Source organism: Peromyscus maniculatus, chromosome 5 (assembly GCF_049852395.1).
Source record: "Peromyscus maniculatus bairdii isolate BWxNUB_F1_BW_parent chromosome 5, HU_Pman_BW_mat_3.1, whole genome shotgun sequence".
Classification (NCBI taxonomy): domain Eukaryota; kingdom Metazoa; phylum Chordata; class Mammalia; order Rodentia; family Cricetidae; genus Peromyscus; species Peromyscus maniculatus.
The window spans coordinates 11,017,937-11,036,136 of NC_134856.1; the positions used below are offsets into that span (position 1 = coordinate 11,017,937).

General features: G+C 49.4%; 1 protein-coding gene across 3 annotated transcripts; it reads right to left on the minus strand.

Moving 5' to 3' along the window:
* Window positions 1–811: 811 nt before the first annotated feature.
* LOC102910888 (metallothionein-2) lies at window positions 812–10,218 on the minus strand. 3 transcript variants are annotated; one of them, XM_006985210.4, is made up of 3 exons: window positions 10,060–10,218; window positions 9,761–9,826; window positions 812–1,030 (listed from the first exon to the last, which is right to left on the minus strand). In XM_006985210.4, the coding sequence occupies exons 1-3, from the start codon at window positions 10,085–10,087 to the stop codon at window positions 939–941; spliced, it is 186 nt and encodes a 61-aa protein (XP_006985272.1). In that variant the 5' UTR covers window positions 10,088–10,218; the 3' UTR covers window positions 812–938. The 3 variants fall into 3 exon arrangements, with proteins under 3 accessions (XP_006985272.1, XP_015859217.1, XP_006985271.1); XM_016003731.3 differs by lacking the exons at window positions 9,761–9,826; window positions 10,060–10,218 and adding exons at window positions 1,270–1,335; window positions 1,812–2,006; XM_006985209.4 differs by lacking the exon at window positions 812–1,030 and adding an exon at window positions 9,412–9,629.
* Between the last annotated feature and the right edge of the window lie 7,982 nt (window positions 10,219–18,200).

Consider the following 18,200-nt stretch of genomic DNA (forward strand, 5'->3'; position numbering starts at 1 on the left):
ATAAAAAGCCAGGAGTGGTGGTACAAGTCTGTAACCCCCAGTGTTGAGCTGAGGGTGGGTGGAGAGAGGTGGGTCACCAGGATGGTGACCCAGTCTGACAGAAATAAAAGAAGTTCTAAATTCAGCAAAAGATCTTGTCTCAAAAAGTAAGGTAGAGGCTGGGGCGGTGGTGGTGCACGCCTTTAATCCCAGCACTCAGGAGGCAGAGCCAGGCGGATCTCTGAGTTCGAGGCCAACCTGGTCTACAGAGTGAGTTCCAGGACAGGCTCCAAAGCTATCAGAGAAACCGTGTCTCTGGGGGGAAAAAAAAGGTGGAATGTGATAGAGGATTCCCAATGTCAATCTCAGGCTTTCATATTCACCACACACACACACACACACACACACACACACACACACACACACAGACCTAACCCGGCTCACAACTGCAGTCTTCCATTAAGAGGAAACCCATAATGTAATTCAACTTTACCCTAAGATACTTCCCCTTCTTTTGGGGCTGGAGGTGTAGAGATAGAGGGACTAATTAGTACAGAACCAGATCCCCAAACTATCAAGTCAATCGGTCACCCAGTATTTTTCTTTTTTTTCTTCGAGACAGGGTTTCTCTGTGTGGCTTTGGAGCCTGTCCTGGAACTCACTGTGTAGCCCTGGCTGTCCTGGAACTCAGAGATCCGCCTGCCTCTGCCTCCCAAGTGGTGGGATTAAAGGTGTGTACCACCACCACCACCACCACCACCACCACCACCACCACCATCACCATCACCTGGCCCAGTTCCTTATTTCTAAGTCACACAAAGAAAACCAGAGGTAGAATCAAAATGGCTTTTTATTCACATCTTTTGTAGAAAAGGGGGTTTAGTAAACAGGAGAGAGCCGCATGAAAAACTCCGGGTTGGTCCATACTATTTACACGTGGGAGGGGCACTGTCCTCACATCAGGCACAGCACGAGCACTTGTCCGATGCCCCTTTGCAGACACAGCCCTGGGCACACTTGGAGCATCCCACGGGGCAGCAAGAGCAGCAGCCTGTTAACAGGGGAGGAGAGGAAGAGGTGAGAGCTGGCTGAAGACCTCTTTCTTGTCCCCAACAAGAAGGGGGCTGTCTTAGAACAGCTCTGGCCTGAGACAATACAACAGCCCTGGGAGCTGTAGTGCGTGGAGAAAGAGCTGAACTGCCTCGGAAGCAAAGGGCATTCCTCAGAGCCAGCTCTGTGAGTGCTCCCGCCTAAGCGTAGCCACCACCCGAGGTATCCTTCCCTACTCACTCTTCTTGCAGGAGGTGCACTTGCAGTTTTTGCAGCCGCAGGAGCTGGAGCAGGTGCAGGGGCTGCCTGTGGATGAGAAAGGAGACAGCAGTGGGTGGAGAGAAATGCAGGATCACAGCGGCGGCGGGGGAGGGAAGGCAATTCCACGTGCCCCGCTAAGTTCACTAAATCCCACTCCGGACTCCAGGAAGCCTGGCCCCACTTCTCACCGAGTAGGGTAGGGCTTGCGTTTTTGATGCCCAAGACACAACGGTCCCTCACCTCTCTCCTCGTCTAGGCAATTCATAAGTTTAATATAATGCCTGGGGCTCAACCCAGATGTCCCCACTACCTGACCGACAAAGGAGCCGTTCGGACAGTGTTAATACTTGAAGAATAGATAGATAAAGGTTAAGGAGACGCTAAAATAAACCCTAGAATGAATCTCCAACTAAAGGCGCGATCCCCCGCCGAGACCCTAGACTACATCCTCTACAGCTGCCGGAATCCGCTCTGCGGTTCTTACCGGGTATTCTAAAGACCAAGAACCGGGCGTCTCTTACCGGTGGAGCAGGAGCAGTTGGGGTCCATTCCGAGATCTGGTGAAGCTGGAGCTACAGAGCAAGGGTCGAGAAGACAGTCAGGCTTCTGGAAGTCGCGATGATGCCTAGCGGGCGGTCTGCTCTCTTTATAGTCGTGGGACCGACCGGTCCGGGCGCAGAGTTTGCACTCAGCAAGCGGTTGCTCTTGCCCTCGCTGAGTCACGCGCCTCGCCTCCTTGGCAGAGCCGAGCGCACCCTTCGGGCGGGGTGCAGAACTCCCTAGGGCGCTGGAGTGCACAGCGGGACCGCCCCTTTGGCGCCGCTTGCCCCGGGAAGGAGGACCTGTGCGACAGTGTGGTACATCGTGTCCCTGTAGTGCTTTCCCTGAGATTACAGCCCATCATTACTCCGGTGCATTACGAGAACTCACCCCGGGGCCCCCGACTGTCTCCCTAAATCCATCCGAGGCTCCTGCTCTCAGCTTCTCCTTTCCCGGAGTTCCTGGGCAGCCGCCAGCCGGGTCATCACGTCTCTGAATTGAAGCTAGCAGAAGCAAAGGAGACAGTTTTGTAAAAAGACAAGCCTTGATCATGAACTTTCCCAGTCCTCATTGTCCATTTGTCCCATCACAATCCTTGGGACTCTTCCTCCTGGACACAGCACCAGGGCCAAACGCGTCTCATCTTAACACCTTCATTCTCGGCTCCTGAGAAGTCTAGGCACATTGTCGGGGGCTGGGTATCGCACACCTTACTTACCCTATCTGCTCCACTCCAGGGTAGCGGTTTTAAAAACTGGGGATGCCTTCCTTCCAGTGGGATCATTTTAAGTGGTATGCAGGGGCTACATTAGATTAAAAAGCGATAGAAGTCGCGATTTATTTATTTATTTATTATTTATTTATTTAATTGCTGGTTTGCTTGTATGTATGTCTGTGTGAGAGTGTCAGATCCCCTGGAACTGTAGTTACAGACAGTTGTGAGCTGCCATATGGTGTGGGAATTGAACCTGGGTCCTCTGAAAGAACAGCCAGTGCTCTTAACCTTTGAAGCCATCTCTCCAGCCCCTGTCGCGATTTATTTTTATAACGTTCCTGACTTTTGAGTAACTTTAGATTCTGCTCTCAGGCCCTGTTTAATTAAGTTCAAGCATACCCAGTCTGGCATCTATCATTTGCAAATATATAAATAAGTATCCCATCTGCCGCGTGTAATTATGAAATGGCAATAGCTAAAATTATGGACCACTTCCATGTCTCAACACATGGTCTAGGAGACTAAAGTGTCATGCTCTCACCTGTTACCTGCGCCACTGTGCACATGAAGGCAGGTTACCTAGCTCCAGCATCAAGGCAGTAGCGGGAGGTGCAGCAGGCTATAAATCAGCTGCCTTCACAGTTTCCTATCTCTCTGTCGAGGAGCAAAATTGTTTCTGAAAGCCTATCCAGCCAGCCACTTCCCAAGGCAGTCAGGGCCTGGAGTGGAATGGCATCGTGTTCTGCCCACGAGAGGACAGCTATCGCTTTAGTTCCTATATCCCATGACTTCTGAGCCATATGACCTTGGGCAGGTTGTTAATGGCTCTAAAACCACCAGCCCCTCTGCAAATCCACTGTTTGTATTTTAAAAAAAATCATATCAAAAATGAAAGTTGTTCATTTCTTCACACACAGTGGGACAAGGCTTGTTTTGTTTTGTTTTTGCTTTTGCTTTTCGAGACAGGGTTTCTCTGTAGTTTTGGTGCCTGCCCTGGATCTCTCTCTGTAGACCAGGCTGGCCTCGAACTCACAGAGATCCACCTGGCCCTGCCTCCTGAGTGCTGGGATCAAAGGCATAGGCCACTGCCGCCGCCGGGCTGGGGCAAGGCTTTGTGTTAGAGGATATCCATGAAATCTTGAACAGAGTGGCAAGGATTTGTTGTTTGTTTTGTGACAGAGTCTTGCTATGTCACCCAGGCTGAACTTGAAATCCTCCTGCCTCAGGCATGTGTTATTAAACTCTGGCTATGAGTGAAATATGGCTGTTATGCCAGATCCAGGAGTAAGACCAATTTCTCATGTGATACCTATTTAGAGATGCAAATTCTGTTTACACACACAGAAAGGGGGTTCGGGGAGGTTCAGTGACTTGCCCAGGCCACACAGCCAGTCAGTGCGATGGGCTGTGAACCAGCACTGCCTGACACCGACATCCATGTGCTCGTCACAAGTCCTCTGATGCTGTAGGCAGGGAAGGTGCTGAGTCCTGGGCCATGGGACTCTTCTTCCCCTTGGTGGTTTAGACACAGTGTCCTTCCATTAGCAAAGAGCCAAGAGACGACCGTCCACTGGTTATACACCACCCAGAGCATCGCTCCTTCTTCATGACACTTCAGCTAGGAAATGACACAGTAATATCCTCTGTGTAGGAAGAGCCAAAGAACTTCATCTGGAACAGAAGTTTTTGTCTATAGGGTTCTTGCCTGAAGCTGGTTCTTTAATCTCAGTTCCTAGGAGGCAGAGGTAAAAGATCCCCGTGAGTTCAATGCCAGTCAGTCCGGGCCACACAAATGAGATCCTATCCCAAAAATAAATAAATAAATAAAGATAAAAAATTAAAAATAGAGCTGGACAGTGGTGGTGTACACCTTTAATCCCAGCATTTGGAAGGCAGAAACAGGCGGATCTCTGTGAGTTCAAGGACAACTAGGTCTACAGAGCTAGTTCCAGGACAGCTAGCGCTGTTATACAGAGAAAGCCTGTCTTTAAAAAAAAATTAAAAATACAATTTTTGCCTGGATAATGTTGGGCAAATCTGTCCAAACCTGTTGATTTTAGTGGATTGAAGTAGCCAAGGACTGGACTTAAAAAGAGCAGTGGATTTCAGCCTGAATGAGGGACAAATTCCAAGGACTCAAGGGCAAATAGCAAGCAGAGATCCCAGGTCAGAGACATCAATCAGTGGTCTTTCACGCGAGGACTGCCGGTTCCTAGTGTGCGAGTGTGGACATGAGGCCGAGGCACGGCCTCGCACAAGGGACTCGTGTTTGTAACGCCTGTATTTCCTGTCTGTTGCTTGTTTTCTGGATGCATGCTGAGATTTCTGCTAGACTAAATCCAGGACAAGGCTGAGAGACTGGAGTCAGGAAGGGCATACAGGGACAAAGGAGGCCAGATTCCCAAACTGCACTCAAGGAAGGAATATCCTTAGGAATCAAGTCTGTGCTTGGCTGCCTGGGTACTCTTTGGGACTCAGTTTCCTATTACAGGAGGGAAGAAAAATCAATCATAAAGAATTTGTAGGGAGCTAGCCACTGGACTGTTCTGCCTGTTGAGCAGGATATTTCCTGCTTCCTGATCAACCCTCCGTATCCTGAAGAAGCACCCATGCAGGAGCAGGAGCTGCCTGTGAGGAGAAGAAAGCCAGCTGAGAGCTGAAGACACAGGCAAGGAACGTAGCAGGTGGTGGAGTGTCGAGGCTAGGCCCGTCCCCCTCGGGGCACATTGACTCGGGACTCTGCTGCTCTTCACACGTGCTAGTATTTGTTTGGGGTCCTTGATCTCGAAGAGGCAACGACCCCTGCCTCCACTTCAGGCAAATAAAATGAGGGTATGAACTATTCTCTGAGGAAGTGCACGCTCGTTACAGTTTCTGAAGACTGTTTGATCTTAGCTAGCCAGAACATCTTGATTTTGGAGAATGGAATGTTGTGGGTGAAGAGCCACATTATCCTGGGCTCTCTTAGGCTCTTTAATGTTTTGGTTTATTTGGAAACAGGGTCCTGTGATCCAACCGTCTCAGCCTCCCATGTGGTGGAATTACAGGCCTTATCTTAATTTTTGTGCGTGACTTGATTTCCTCATGACTGTTAGACGAAACTGTTGGCATGGAGGGTTAAGCTTAGCTGACCTCCAGCCTCCGGTGACTCTGAGGCTAAAATGCTGTGGGTGACACAGTCGGGGAGATTATCCGTGCTCTGCTGTAGCCCACCTGCTTGACGCTACTACTACAATACCAAACGGATTGATTGTGACTTTCTTTAATTCTCTGTCTGAAAGAGCTCCTGTAGCCTCTCACACCATGAAACTCACCATTCCAGACAATCATTTACTGAGTCACGGCCCCTCATATTTGGCTCAGAAAAAAGCTGTCATTTTCTATAAAGCAATATCTTCTGTGTTTGTTGTTGTTTGTTTGAGACAGAGTCTCCCTTTGCAGGCTGGTGAAGCTGCCCTTGGACTCCTGATCCATCTCCTGAGGCCAGGCCTCAGAGTGCTTATCTTACCCAGACAGTGGGCAGAGGACAGGACGGGTGGGAGGGGGGTGGCAGGACATGGGAACAGCCGGACTCTATTTAGCAGAGCACACAGCTTTGCCTTTTCCTCCATTTTCGAGGCTTGAGGGCATACATAATCAAATTATACATGAAATTCTCCTGTGGATGCCCACAGACTGGTCTGCTTCGCTAGCTGCAGGATCCCAGTTCTGAAATTGAGTATGCCTCCACCTCAGGAAGAATCAATTTAGGTGATATCTTCAAATAAGGAGACAAGGAAATTTTAGCCACCCTGAGCATACAATACACCACAGTCCCACCCACAGGAAAAGGCAAACCTGTGTGCTCTGCTAAATAGAGTCCGGTCTGTTCCTATGTCCTGCCCACCCCCCTCCCACCCATCCTGTACTCTGTCCACTGTCTGGGTAAGATAAGCTTAAGTCCACTCATGTTCACAGTCACTAGGCCAAGTGAAGAGCAGAGGACATGAGAGGTTAGCCAGGCTTTGGGGTCTGTCAAGAGGCTGAGGCAGCAGCCTGGCCACAGGGGCTTTGTACTCATCATGTGCGTTTCCCTGGTCCACAATCAGGAAGGCTCCCTCCGCAGCCTCCATCCCACGGTGTCCTCCCTCACAGTTCTCTGCCAACTCAGGAGCTGGCCAATGTGGGACTCTCTCTCCAGTGTAGCAGTAACGCCCGCGCTACCACCACCGTTCACCATGTCCAAGCGAGGGGCTGAGGATTAAAGAACAGAGACAAGACAGCGGGTCATTCGTCTCAGCAGAATGCCGAATGCCCTTTATTGAAGAAGGGAGGAAACCTTAAATACAGGCTTGCAGCACAATGGGAGAACCCCGGAGGGCAGAAGTTCGATACCGATGTTTTACATACTTGCATTCTAGCTGTTTACGCCAAATGTAGGATACACAAAGAAAGAACCTCTGGTGAGCATTCAGGAGGAAGGAAACCAGGGAATCAGCATAGGGAGGACATCTGGTCAAAGTCGGCAAGCAGGGCAACAGGGACCCAAAATGGGGGGCCGGGACCCAACATTGCAGCAAGTCCATGTGGATAGAATGCTCCTACTTGCCATATTTATGAAGCCTCAGCCAGGAGCCAGCTCCTCTCTCATTAATACCTAGTTAGAATATTTTCTCCTTCCTGTGAAAGAGGACTTGCAGCTGAATCTGTGGGTTGTTTTCTACGCACTATCATTTACAAGCAGTCAAAGTTTAAGGGGCAGGCAGTGAGTGGAGCAGTGGAGCTCTTCTTGCTCAAGTCCCCTTCATGTCAACGATAAGTTAAGGGTTCTGGGTTTTTACTAGGGTGTGAGCATACATACATTAGTGTTGAGATTAATATGCGCCATGTGTGAGGCGCTTGACATTAGAGCATTAAATGGGAAGGAGAGGTTTCCAGGGGGGAAGGTGTCTCTTTCTTCCCTAATGTGGGTGTGGTTCAATCTGGCGTGGCACCTGTCTGTGTCCTTTTTCTCATTATAATAAACTTCTAATGAGCCCGAAGCCATTTTGGGTGTCAATGTGTCTGGACCAGCAGAATCTGGTCTGGAGCCTCCCTCCGTGGTGGGAATGTGTGACAATGAGGTGCCTGGCAACTGGGAGCATGTGGTGTCATCATCTAGGCTTTAACTGAGTGACAAGGCAACAGGGTATCAGTATTTGGGGGGTTCAATCTGGGGACGTAACCATAGGCTCTGTCAGATGTTCAGTGACTTATCCAGGTCACGTGACCAGTCAGGGGGGAAGTGGGCTGTAAAACTAGGACTTCCTGGCACCAGACACTACGGGCAGCCTTGTAAACGTCTTCTTCACACAGAACGCCTAGAGGCGAGCTTGGTTCCGACTCCCGCCCAAGAAACTCATTTTCCCCTTTGATTGAACACCAGATTTCATTAGCTCAACAAATAACCAGGGGCATTAACCGTTGGTTTTAATTGTGCCATTCAGGACCTTACAGCTTCCTGAAGAGTACCACCCCATCCCCCAGATCGCAGATTCCACCTAGATGCCTTGCTCCTGGGAAGATGCTGGGCAATTCCTTCCAAATTTCTGCTTTGCATTTCTATATTATCAGGGGTTGGAATGAGTGAAGGGCAGTTTCTTTCTGACTCGGAGAGGGACTTCCAAAAATTGACAACCAACTCATGTCACTGTGCTCTCTGGAAAAAAATATTCCTGTCAGTGACCCTGTAGGTCCTCATGGGAGGTCCAGGTTGGACACGTTGTGCCATTTAGTTTCCCGTCTGCAAGGCACACCCTTGGATATGTAGTGCTTGCAATTTTTTTTTCATGATTTTGTTCATGTTACTTAATTTTTAAAAACAGACTTTGAGCCAAGCCTGTATTTCCAGTATTTATGAGTCTAAGGCAGGACTGCAAGTTCAAGTGTAGTTTGGGCTACACAATAAGATCTTGTCTCAAAATCAAAGGTTACCAAATTTTGAGACCAAAATTTGACTTCAAAGTTTCAGTGATCCTTCTACTTCAGCCTCCTAAATGCTGGGATTAGAAATGGGAGTGCTCGCCTTTAATCCCAACACACGGGAGGCACAGCCAGGCTGATCTGAGTTCAAGGCCAGCCTGGTCTACAGAGCGAGTTTCTTTCTTTCCTTCCTTCTTTTTTGATAGGGTTTCTCTGTGTAGCCCTAGCCCTCCTAGAACTCGCTCTGTAGACCAGGCTGTCTCCAAACCTGAACTCCAGAGATTCACCTGCTTCTGCCTCCTGAGTGCTGGGATTAAAGGCATGTGCCACCACTCATACTTTTTATTTATCAAAGTTGCAGGTTCTGTTATTTTGGTTTTTTGTTTTGTTTTGTTTTTTGAGCTGAGGCCCAAACCCAGGGCCTTAGCAAGCGCTCAGCCACTGAGCTAAAACCCCAACCCAAGTTGTAGGTTCTGGCATTCCATACTTTTTTTTCCTCTCGAGACAGGGTTTCTCTGTGTAGCTTTAGCGCCTTTCCTGGAACTCACAGAGATACGGATTAAAGGCGTGCACCACCACTGCTCGGCCATACTTGTCACTTTTAAGCCTAAAACCCAACTGAATTTGGGGAAAGAAACCAGAATAACCATCATATATCTGGGGGGTAGAGGTGTGTGGCTCATCAGAGCACCTGGTTTAGGATGCAGGGAGCCCCGAGTTTAACCCCGACATACACTTGCACATTGGGATCAGCACATTTCTATGACTAGTGCATCTTCCTGCCCACCACTCCCCGGATGATAAAAGCCGGAGAGGTAATCTGACCAGCCCAAGTCACAGTCTGAGCTCAGAGTTCAAGCCTCTGCAGTTCCATTTCAGCCCCTGCCAGTCCCTTATTGCCAAGGCATACAAAGACAAGCTGAGTTAAGTCAACGCTTTTTATTATCAGTTACATGCTTTCATAGAAAGGTGTGGAGAATAGACCAGGGTTGTAAAAAAAAATGACGTTTCTACACATTGCTCTATTTACACGCGGCTGAGGAGGTCCCACTTCAGGCGCAGCAGCTGCACTTGTCCGAAGCCTCTTTGCAGATGCATCCCTGGGAGCACTTCGCACAGCCCACCGGGCAACAGGAGCAGCAGCCTAGGGGAGAAGAGTTGACCATGAGGGAAAAAAAGGGACCCCACCTGGATGCTCCCGGGGTGTGGCAGGGAGAACCCGGGTGGCAGGGACTGGATGGGGAGCGTGAAGAGTAGAGAGAGGATCCAACTTACTTTTCTTGCAGGACGTGCATTTGCACTCTTTGCATTTGCAAGACCCGGAGCAGGAGCAGGATCCATCTGCAGGAACAAGACAGTGAGCACGACCCGGTGCATCTAGGAACTCAGGTGCAAATCCCCGACCCAGCTTGGGCGAGCCATTATCTCAAGGACTTGTTAAAAGGGGCTCTTCCAGAATTCGTTGGGAAGGAGCAGCCGGTAGTACTCGGAAAGTACTAGAAAAGGGGCCCAAACAGCTTGTCTGGCTCTCCTAGAAATTTAGGTTGCGGAGGCCGGTCAGCAGTCTCCCTTACCTGTGGCACAGGAGCAGTTAGGGTCCATGGCGAGTGGAGGTGGCGGCTGAAGACCGATGACAAGCCGGAACTGAAGTGCTAGGAGAAGGTGTGATGGAGAGAAGCGCGTGGAGCGCTGCCTTTATAGCGCGGGAAGGCGTTGGGGGCGAGCGCAAAAGCCCCGCCCGTGTATGTGTGTATGGGGGGCGGGGAGACACCACCTGCACACGCCCCCGCCGCCTGCGCACGTGGAATCTCGCCTGCACACGCCCCGCAGCCTGCGCACGACTCGCAGTCTGCAAGCGTCCCTCTTCCTGCACGCGGGACACCGCCTGCACACGCCCCCGTGCTGAGTCACGCCCCTCTCCGCACGGCGCACGGGCTGAGCGCACAGCGCTGAGCGCAAAGGGTCTGCCCTCGGGTCCCGGGCCGGTTCCTGGAAGCTTGCCCACCCCTGCCTTGCCGCGCCCTGGGGCGCGTGAGGGGCCGGGTGCAGAGGGGGCTGCCAGGTTTCACCACCGCTCACAGCTTCCCGCCCTTATCGTGTGTGCTAACCTGTATGAAAGCGGGGCTTGGAGACCCTGCTTACAGGAAAACTATGTTGGAAATGTGAACAGGTTACAAAAGCCAGTCCTAGCCCAGGCTTGGACACTGTTGGTGAGGTCCTCACTGCGGATCCCGTGCTGCGGGGCACTGAGTTAGAACTCTCATCTTTCCTTACAACGTGGAGAAGGACGGTTCGTTAATCTCACAGTAAGCGGTGGAAACGGAGGCGCAGTCACGTAGTCACTTGCCCAAAATGAGTGTAGGGTTCGAATCCGCTGAGGCGCCAGTACTTAAGGCAGAGACTAGAGACTGGGAAGACATTTATTCTTGGGGGCAGCCAGGGTGAACAGGGGAAAGTGTTAAAGGTCTCTCTCTGCTGGAGGTGGCTTTCAAGAGCACGGGAGCAGTCCAGTCTGGAAGGATACAGACCAGTGCCTTCTGCCTGAGGACAACGGGATGTTACATGCCAAGCAGGGTGGGCCAGATGGTAGTGTTCTGGAACACGTGGAAGGAAAGCCCCACAAAAACTTCTCCCACCCCCACCCCACGGGTGGATGCTGAGGGAAAGAGTGGAGAGGGCAGCCAGATTTCTCTCCCTGGAGGCACATGGTGTTTCCCCGCTTGCTCAAGCCTGCTGAAATCATACATGAAGTCATGGGAGGGAAGTCTGTGTCATCTAAAGGGCCAGGAAACAGTTACCGGAAGCTTCCTGGCAGGCTCGGGTAGACATTCAGGGAGGCTGTGGGTGGATGGGTGGGTGAAGTGTCCCAGGACAGGCTGTCCTTGCAGCTCTTACTGTAAACTGGGGAAATGCCTTCTTGGCTCAGCACACGCATCGCTTTCTCCTGGATACCTTCCAGCCCCGATGCCCACGGCTGCCCATGGAATGTGTAGTAAACATCCTGTCCTTTCCCTTCCCGCCACTTTCCATGGCTGCACTGTGTTTGAACTTAAGCCTGACTGATATCTGAGCCGCGGTGTTCCCTTCCCAGACTGAGCTCAGAGCAGTCTTTGCCCCTGTTGGACACTCTCCAGCCTCAAGACAGGATGGAGTTGGTGGTCACCACTTGCTAAATCGGGTAAAATCCTGCATTATTACTCCTGCCCGGTTCCCACTTCCCATTAGGACTCTGATTTTAAAAATGAAAGTAAGCTGAATGTAGTGGCCAGTGTCGTTAATCCCAGCACTCAGGAGGTAGAAGCAAGTCGATTTCTGTGATTTTAAGGCCAGCCTAGTCTACTTGGTGAATTCCAGTCTATTCTTGGGTACTTAATGAGTGTCTGTCTCGGGGTTGGGGATTTAGCTCAGTGGTAGAGTGTGGTAGGCCCTGGGTTCGATCCTTAGCTCCAAAAAAAAAAAAAGAGAGAGAGAGAGATTCTGTCTCAACAAACAAAAAACACAAACACAGTGAAAAAGAGACTCAAGTTCGGTTGGTGTGGCTACTAATCCTAGCACTCTGGAAGCCCAGGCAGGAGTGTAAAAGCCAGGCTATGCTGGGCTAGACTGTCTCAAAACATAAAATGAGGGCTAGGAATGCAGCTTAGTGGTAGAGTGCTTGCTTAGAAAGTGAGAGACCCTAGATTTAATTCCCAGCATGGCACATTGTGGTGTGTGTGTGTGTGTGTGTGTGTGTGTGTGTGTGTGTGTGTAGAAAAGCTCAAAGTCGCCACCCTGATATCTGTCACTCACGGAAGTGAGAACACCGCAAAGTGGGGAGAGGAGCTGTCTGATGGAATTTGGCCCCTCATTTGCCCTTGGGGTACTCCTCCCTCTTCACCTGTCCGTTCCTTCAGCCCTCCGTCTGTCCCAGACACTGCACCGCATGTGTGACCACTACCTCTCAGCTCTATCCCCAGACCTCTGTGTAGTTCTCAACCTCATGGACTTCACTTTGTGGTTACATGATTTCTCTATCACTGCATAATAAATTAACCCACAGCTTCCCAGCTAACTAGAACACACATATGCTGTCATACATGCAGTTTTTGTTTTGTTTTGTTTTGTTTTCTGTTTATTGTTTTTAGAGACAGGGTTTCTCTGTGTAGCTTTGGAGCCTGTCCTGGATCTCACTTTGTAGACCAGGCTGGCTCTCACGGAGATCCGCCTGCCTCTGCCTCCCGAAGTGCTGGGATTAAAGGCGTGCGCCACCACGCCTGGCTATACATGCAGTTTTTTGTGGGAAGCAGGTATTAGGCTAAGTTTATCTGGGCCCTCTGGCTCAGAGTCTGTCTCAACAGATTGCAAATCCAGGCTCCTGCCCAGCTAACAGTCATCCCAAGGGTGACTTGGAACAAGATCTGCACCCAAGCTCCCTCCTGTGGTGGTAGGCAGTACTTCATTCTTGCCCGCTGTTGTGCTGAGGCCCAGGTTCTATAGTTCACACGCTGAACTATAGAGTTCAAGGTCAGCATGGGCAACTTAGTGAGACTCTGTCTCAAAATAAAAAGTAAACTAAGGGGGCTGGAGAGATGGCTCAGAGGTGAAGAGCACTGGCTGCTCTTCCATAGGTTCCTGAGTTCAATTTCCAGCAACGACATGGTAGCTCACAACCATCTATAATAAGATCTGGTGCCCTCTTCTGGCATATATGCAGGTAGAACACTGCATACATAATTTAAAAATTAAACTAAGTAAATAAATGTATGTATGATGGGGGCCTGGGCTGCTTATCTCTGTGGTTGTCAGCATGCACTGGTCCATTAATACTAGAAAAATATGTGATCCGCGTAGATCCAGCATTATATGATTGCAGGATATGTTGCCCACCCCTCGGGAAAGCACAGTAGTGGGGAGTGGTAGTCTAAAACATTAGATAATTGAGCCGGTCCCAAGGTTGTGAGCATGGGAGAGCTGTCTCCATTACTCATCTGTCACATGGAGGTGTGGGCAAAGAAAAGATGCTCCCTCCCCCATCAATGCCTGAGGCAGGCGGGACAGCTGGCGCTGAGGGCGTAAGAGTCGTGGCTCCCGCCTTTAATCCCAGCACTCGGGAGGCAGAGCCAGACGGATCTCTGTGAGTTCGAGGCCAGCCTGGGCTACAGAGCGAGTTCCAGGATAGGCTCCAGGAGCCACACAAAGAAACCCTGTCTCAATATATATATATATATATATATATATATATATATATATATATATATATATATATATATATGCAAGTCATTAGGCTTAACCCCCACAGGGGCCTCTCACAGGCACCCCGGAGCTAGGGATCGCTGGGGCCTTTGTCAGAGTCTGGCTACCTGGGGCAAAGGCAACCGCTTGCTCTTTGATTTCAGGCCTTTTTCCCTCCTGCTCCCTGTGTCTAGAATACTCTTCTCACTAGTCCATTGGTTGGGTCTCAGTCTAAAGGCCATAGCCTGACACTGCACCAGGGGACCTGAGGCAGGAAAATTGTGAGAGTAGGTAATCCCGGGCTTCTCATGGGCTCCAAAAACAAAACAAATACATTGGTCCAGGTGGCTCATCCCTGTAATCTCAGCACTTAGGGAGTAGATGTAGGAGACAGAAGTTCAAAGTCATCTTTGGCTACATAGTGAGTTTGAGGTCAGCCTGGTGTACAAAAGACAGTCTCAGGAAAACCCCCACAACAAACTTGATCAACCCATCAATAAATCAATAAAGGCCACTCCTCAAAAAGTCTTCTGTACTCTAAAATTTGCTGAGTCCCTCTGTTCCCAGCCAGTATATCCCTTCTCCGTACCACTTCATACAGTCACAGCCACTGGTCCACACCTCAAGCTCGTTACTCAGTCTGTGTTTACGTGAATCCAGTCCTTACAGCAACCTGGTAATATAGGGATGACTATTATAGACATTTTCGTTTATATTTATTTGTTTGTTTGTTTGTTTGTTTGTTTGTTTGTTTTGAGACAAGGTTTCTCTGTGTAGCCCTAGCTGTCCTGAAACTCACTCTGTAGACCAGGTCAGCCTCAAACTCAGAGATCCGCCTGCCTCTGCCTTCTGAGTGCTGGGATTAAAAGTGTACACCACCACTGCCTGGCCATTTTATTCTTTGTCTTTGGGATTTTGTTTTGTTTTGTTTTTTGAGACGGAGTCTTACTGTGTATCCCTGGTTGGCCTGGGATTCACAGAGAACCATGTACCTCTCCTTCTCTAGTGCTGGAATTAACGGTAAGAACCATCACACACCTGGCAGGATTTTTTAAAGGTTTTTTTTTTTTTTTTTTTTTTTTTTTTTTTTTTTTTTTTATTAATTGGGCAGTGGTAGTATATGCCTTTAATCCCAGCACTTGGGAGGCAGAGACAGGCCGATTACTGTGAGTTAAGAGAACAGCTCAGTCTACAAAGCAAGTTATAGGACAGCAAGGACCTTACATAGAGAAAACTTGTGTAGAAAAAGAAATATTTTTTATTACTTTTCTTTATTTTATTTTATTTTTTATTTTTTTTTTGTTTTTTTGAGACAAGGGTTCTGTGTGTAGCTTTTTGCCTTTCCTGGAACCCAGGCTGGCCTTGAACTCACGGAGATCTGCCTGCCTCTGCCTCCTGAGTGCTGGGATTAAAGGTGTGCGCCACCACCGCCCGGCTTTTCTTTATTTTTTTAATGATTTATTTTGATTATATTTTAGTGTGTGTGAGTGTGAGCATGTGACTACAGATGCCTGCAGAGGCCAGAGGTGTCTAATCCCCCTGGAGCTATCGTTACGGGCAGCCGTGAGCCACTTGGTGTGGGCACTGGGGATGAACTTGAGTCCTCTGCTCTGGTTGGGGTATGTGCACACGAATGCAGGTGGCCTCAAGAGTCCAAAGAGTGTATCAAATCCCCTGGAGCTGGAGTTACAGGTTGCTGTTAACCGCCCGATATGGGTGCTGGTCACCAGACTCATGTCCTCTGCAAGAGCAGCAAGTGCCCCTAACCACTGAGCCATCTCTCCAGCCCTTATTTTTGTTTTTGAGACAGGGTCTCACTCTGTAGCCCAGGCTGAACTCAAACTCATGGCAATCCTACTGTCTCAGCCTCCTGGGTGCCGAAGTTACAGGTGTGAGTCACCATTGCCCAGCCATTATTCACCTTTTACAAAGGGGGAAACTGAGGCTGGAGGATGACAGTTGAAACAGAAGGCCCTCTGTGGCAAAGGCCAAGTGGGTAGCTGAGCTGCCGGCTGAGGCTTTTGGCCTGGAGGTGTCTCTGGCTGCTGGTGTTGAAGTGGCTTTGTGTACAGCCTGTCTCCCCGGGAGGCTGTAGCTGGTCTTGTTGTGGTTACCATGCTGGCTGGTCTGGCCTCTGGTCCAGCGCCTGGCTTGGGATGGGATGACAACAATGAAGTCCTGCCAGAGCTGAGGCAGTCAGGACCTGCCTGTGATGAGCCAGTTTTCAAGTCTGCATTTGTTCATGGGGGGGTTCAGCTCCCACAGTGGTGGTACAGAGAATCGTCAGAGTGCCCTTCTTTGTGGTACTTGTCTCCACGCCAGGCACTTCAGTCCCAGGGCCAGGCCCTGCCACCCTACACGCTTCTCTGAACACAGGTTCCAGGTTTTGATTTCCTTCTATGGTTCACAAATGGCTTCTTCACAGTCTTCCTGAGCTTCCCTCCTGAGGAGGGCTCTTATTTTCTTTCTCCTCTGCACACCAACCCACCCCCGACTCCTCACTCCCCACCCCAGCCACTTCAATTATTCCAGGCTGGCCTTGAACTCCAGATCATTCTTCCTCTACTCCCAAGTGTTAGGATTACCAACATATGCCACCATACCTGGCTGCATCTCCCTTCTTAAAGCCATAAGAACACTGGTGACACACGCCTTTGATCCCAGCACTCAGGAGACAGAGTCAGGCGGATCTCTGTGAGTTCAAGGCCAGCCTGATCTACAGTGCAAACTCCAGGCCAGGGACCAAAACTACACAGAGAACCCCTTTCTCAGGGTGGGGTGGGGGTGGGGGAAGCCATCAGAGCTTAGGGCCCCTTCTCCAAGCCTCAGATTCCTCATGTGTCAAACAAGGCAAGGCCTTGATATCCTTGGTCTGAAAGGGTCTCCAGCTCCAGAGGCTCTCAAGTTCCCATCCCATCCAGGATGTTCTTGAGATGGCCTTACCCTTCCCACCAGGCCAGGAACTCTGGGAAGGACACAAGCTGTCTGTTGTTTGTTTTAGAACAAGTCATGGTGACATTTAGGCATCCATAAATACTTCATGATACAATGGTTTGGAGGTCTGGGTTGAGATGGTAGATTCCGTAAATAAGTCTCCTGTGCTTGCTCAAAGTCAATCATCCTCTAAGCCTCTGAAGGATGAAATACAAAGCACATCACTGGACAAAGTTGGATGACACATACTGTCCAATTTCAAATTTACCCAAAAGCCGCAGTAGTCAGGGCTTGGGCTGGGAGGTGTAGCGGGCTTTCTTGGACTGCCAGCTACCAAATCATGACATGGAGACTTCTTATGAGTTATGAGTTCTCGGCCTTAGCTTACGTTTGTTTCTAGCTAGCTTTTGTTTTTTAACTTACATTTACCCATTTCTATTCATCTATGTGCTGCCCCGAGGCTCGTTAACCTCATCTATGTACTGTCTGTCCAGCTTTCCTGCTTTCTCCATGCCTGGCTGGCCTTTTGCTGGCTGGCTGCGAGCTGGCTGCTCCCCCTTTTTATCTGCCCACCAGCCCTGCCCATCCCTTTTCTGCCTAACTATTGGTGGTTCAACATTTTATTAGACTTAATCAAGTGCCTTAGGCAGGCAAGGTGAAACAGCAGCACATCTTTACATAGTTAGACAAATATTCTCTCCCACAACAGGGAGGGGTAGAGACGGGCTGTAATCTTGAGTTCAAGTCCAGCTTGGGCTATATAGCAAGACAATTTCTCAAAACACCAAAACCTAAACAAGTGAACAACAACAAAAAGCAAAACCCAGCTCTCTCCCCAAAACCAGTACAAACCAGCCTGTGAGTGCTGCCTCTTTCCTTTTGGTCCCCATCTCCTTCCTTGGGACAAACCCCCCTGGATGGGAGGATCCTGAGTGCTCATTCAGCCCCAAGCTGGTCCAGAGGAAATAGTAAAGTTTTCCCTGAGGCCTGGGAGCTCCCCAGCATGCCCCTCTCATATAGCCTCAGTCTACAGAAAGATTCCATCCCCAGTCTTTTCACTCAGCTCAGGGTCTGGACCAAAGCTAATGAATAAATGTTCAATAAGACTCCCTCCCCAAAGAAACCCTAAACAATCAAAGCATACAGTATTGGTGCAAGGACAAGTATGTAGATCAATGGAGCAGATTTGAATCTGAAAGGGAGTTAGCAGATGTATGGTCACCCACCTGTAAATGTACTTAATGCCACCATATATTTAAACATGGTAAATTTTATGTTAACAATATAGAGAGAACAATGGGTAAAACTTTCAAATAGACATGTCACCAAAGAAAGCACTAGTAAGTGTGTGAAAAGATGATAGTGTAAATCAAAGCAACAGTGATGGCCATGGATGGTGGTGCACACCTGTAATCCCAGCACTAGAGGCTGAAGGATTGACATGAATTTTGAGACCAACCAGGGCTAAATAGCAAGACTCCATCTACAACAAAACATGAACAAAAGCAAGACAGCATCAGTAACAACAAAACAACCACTAAACCCAATGAGGGCTGGAGATGTAGTCAAC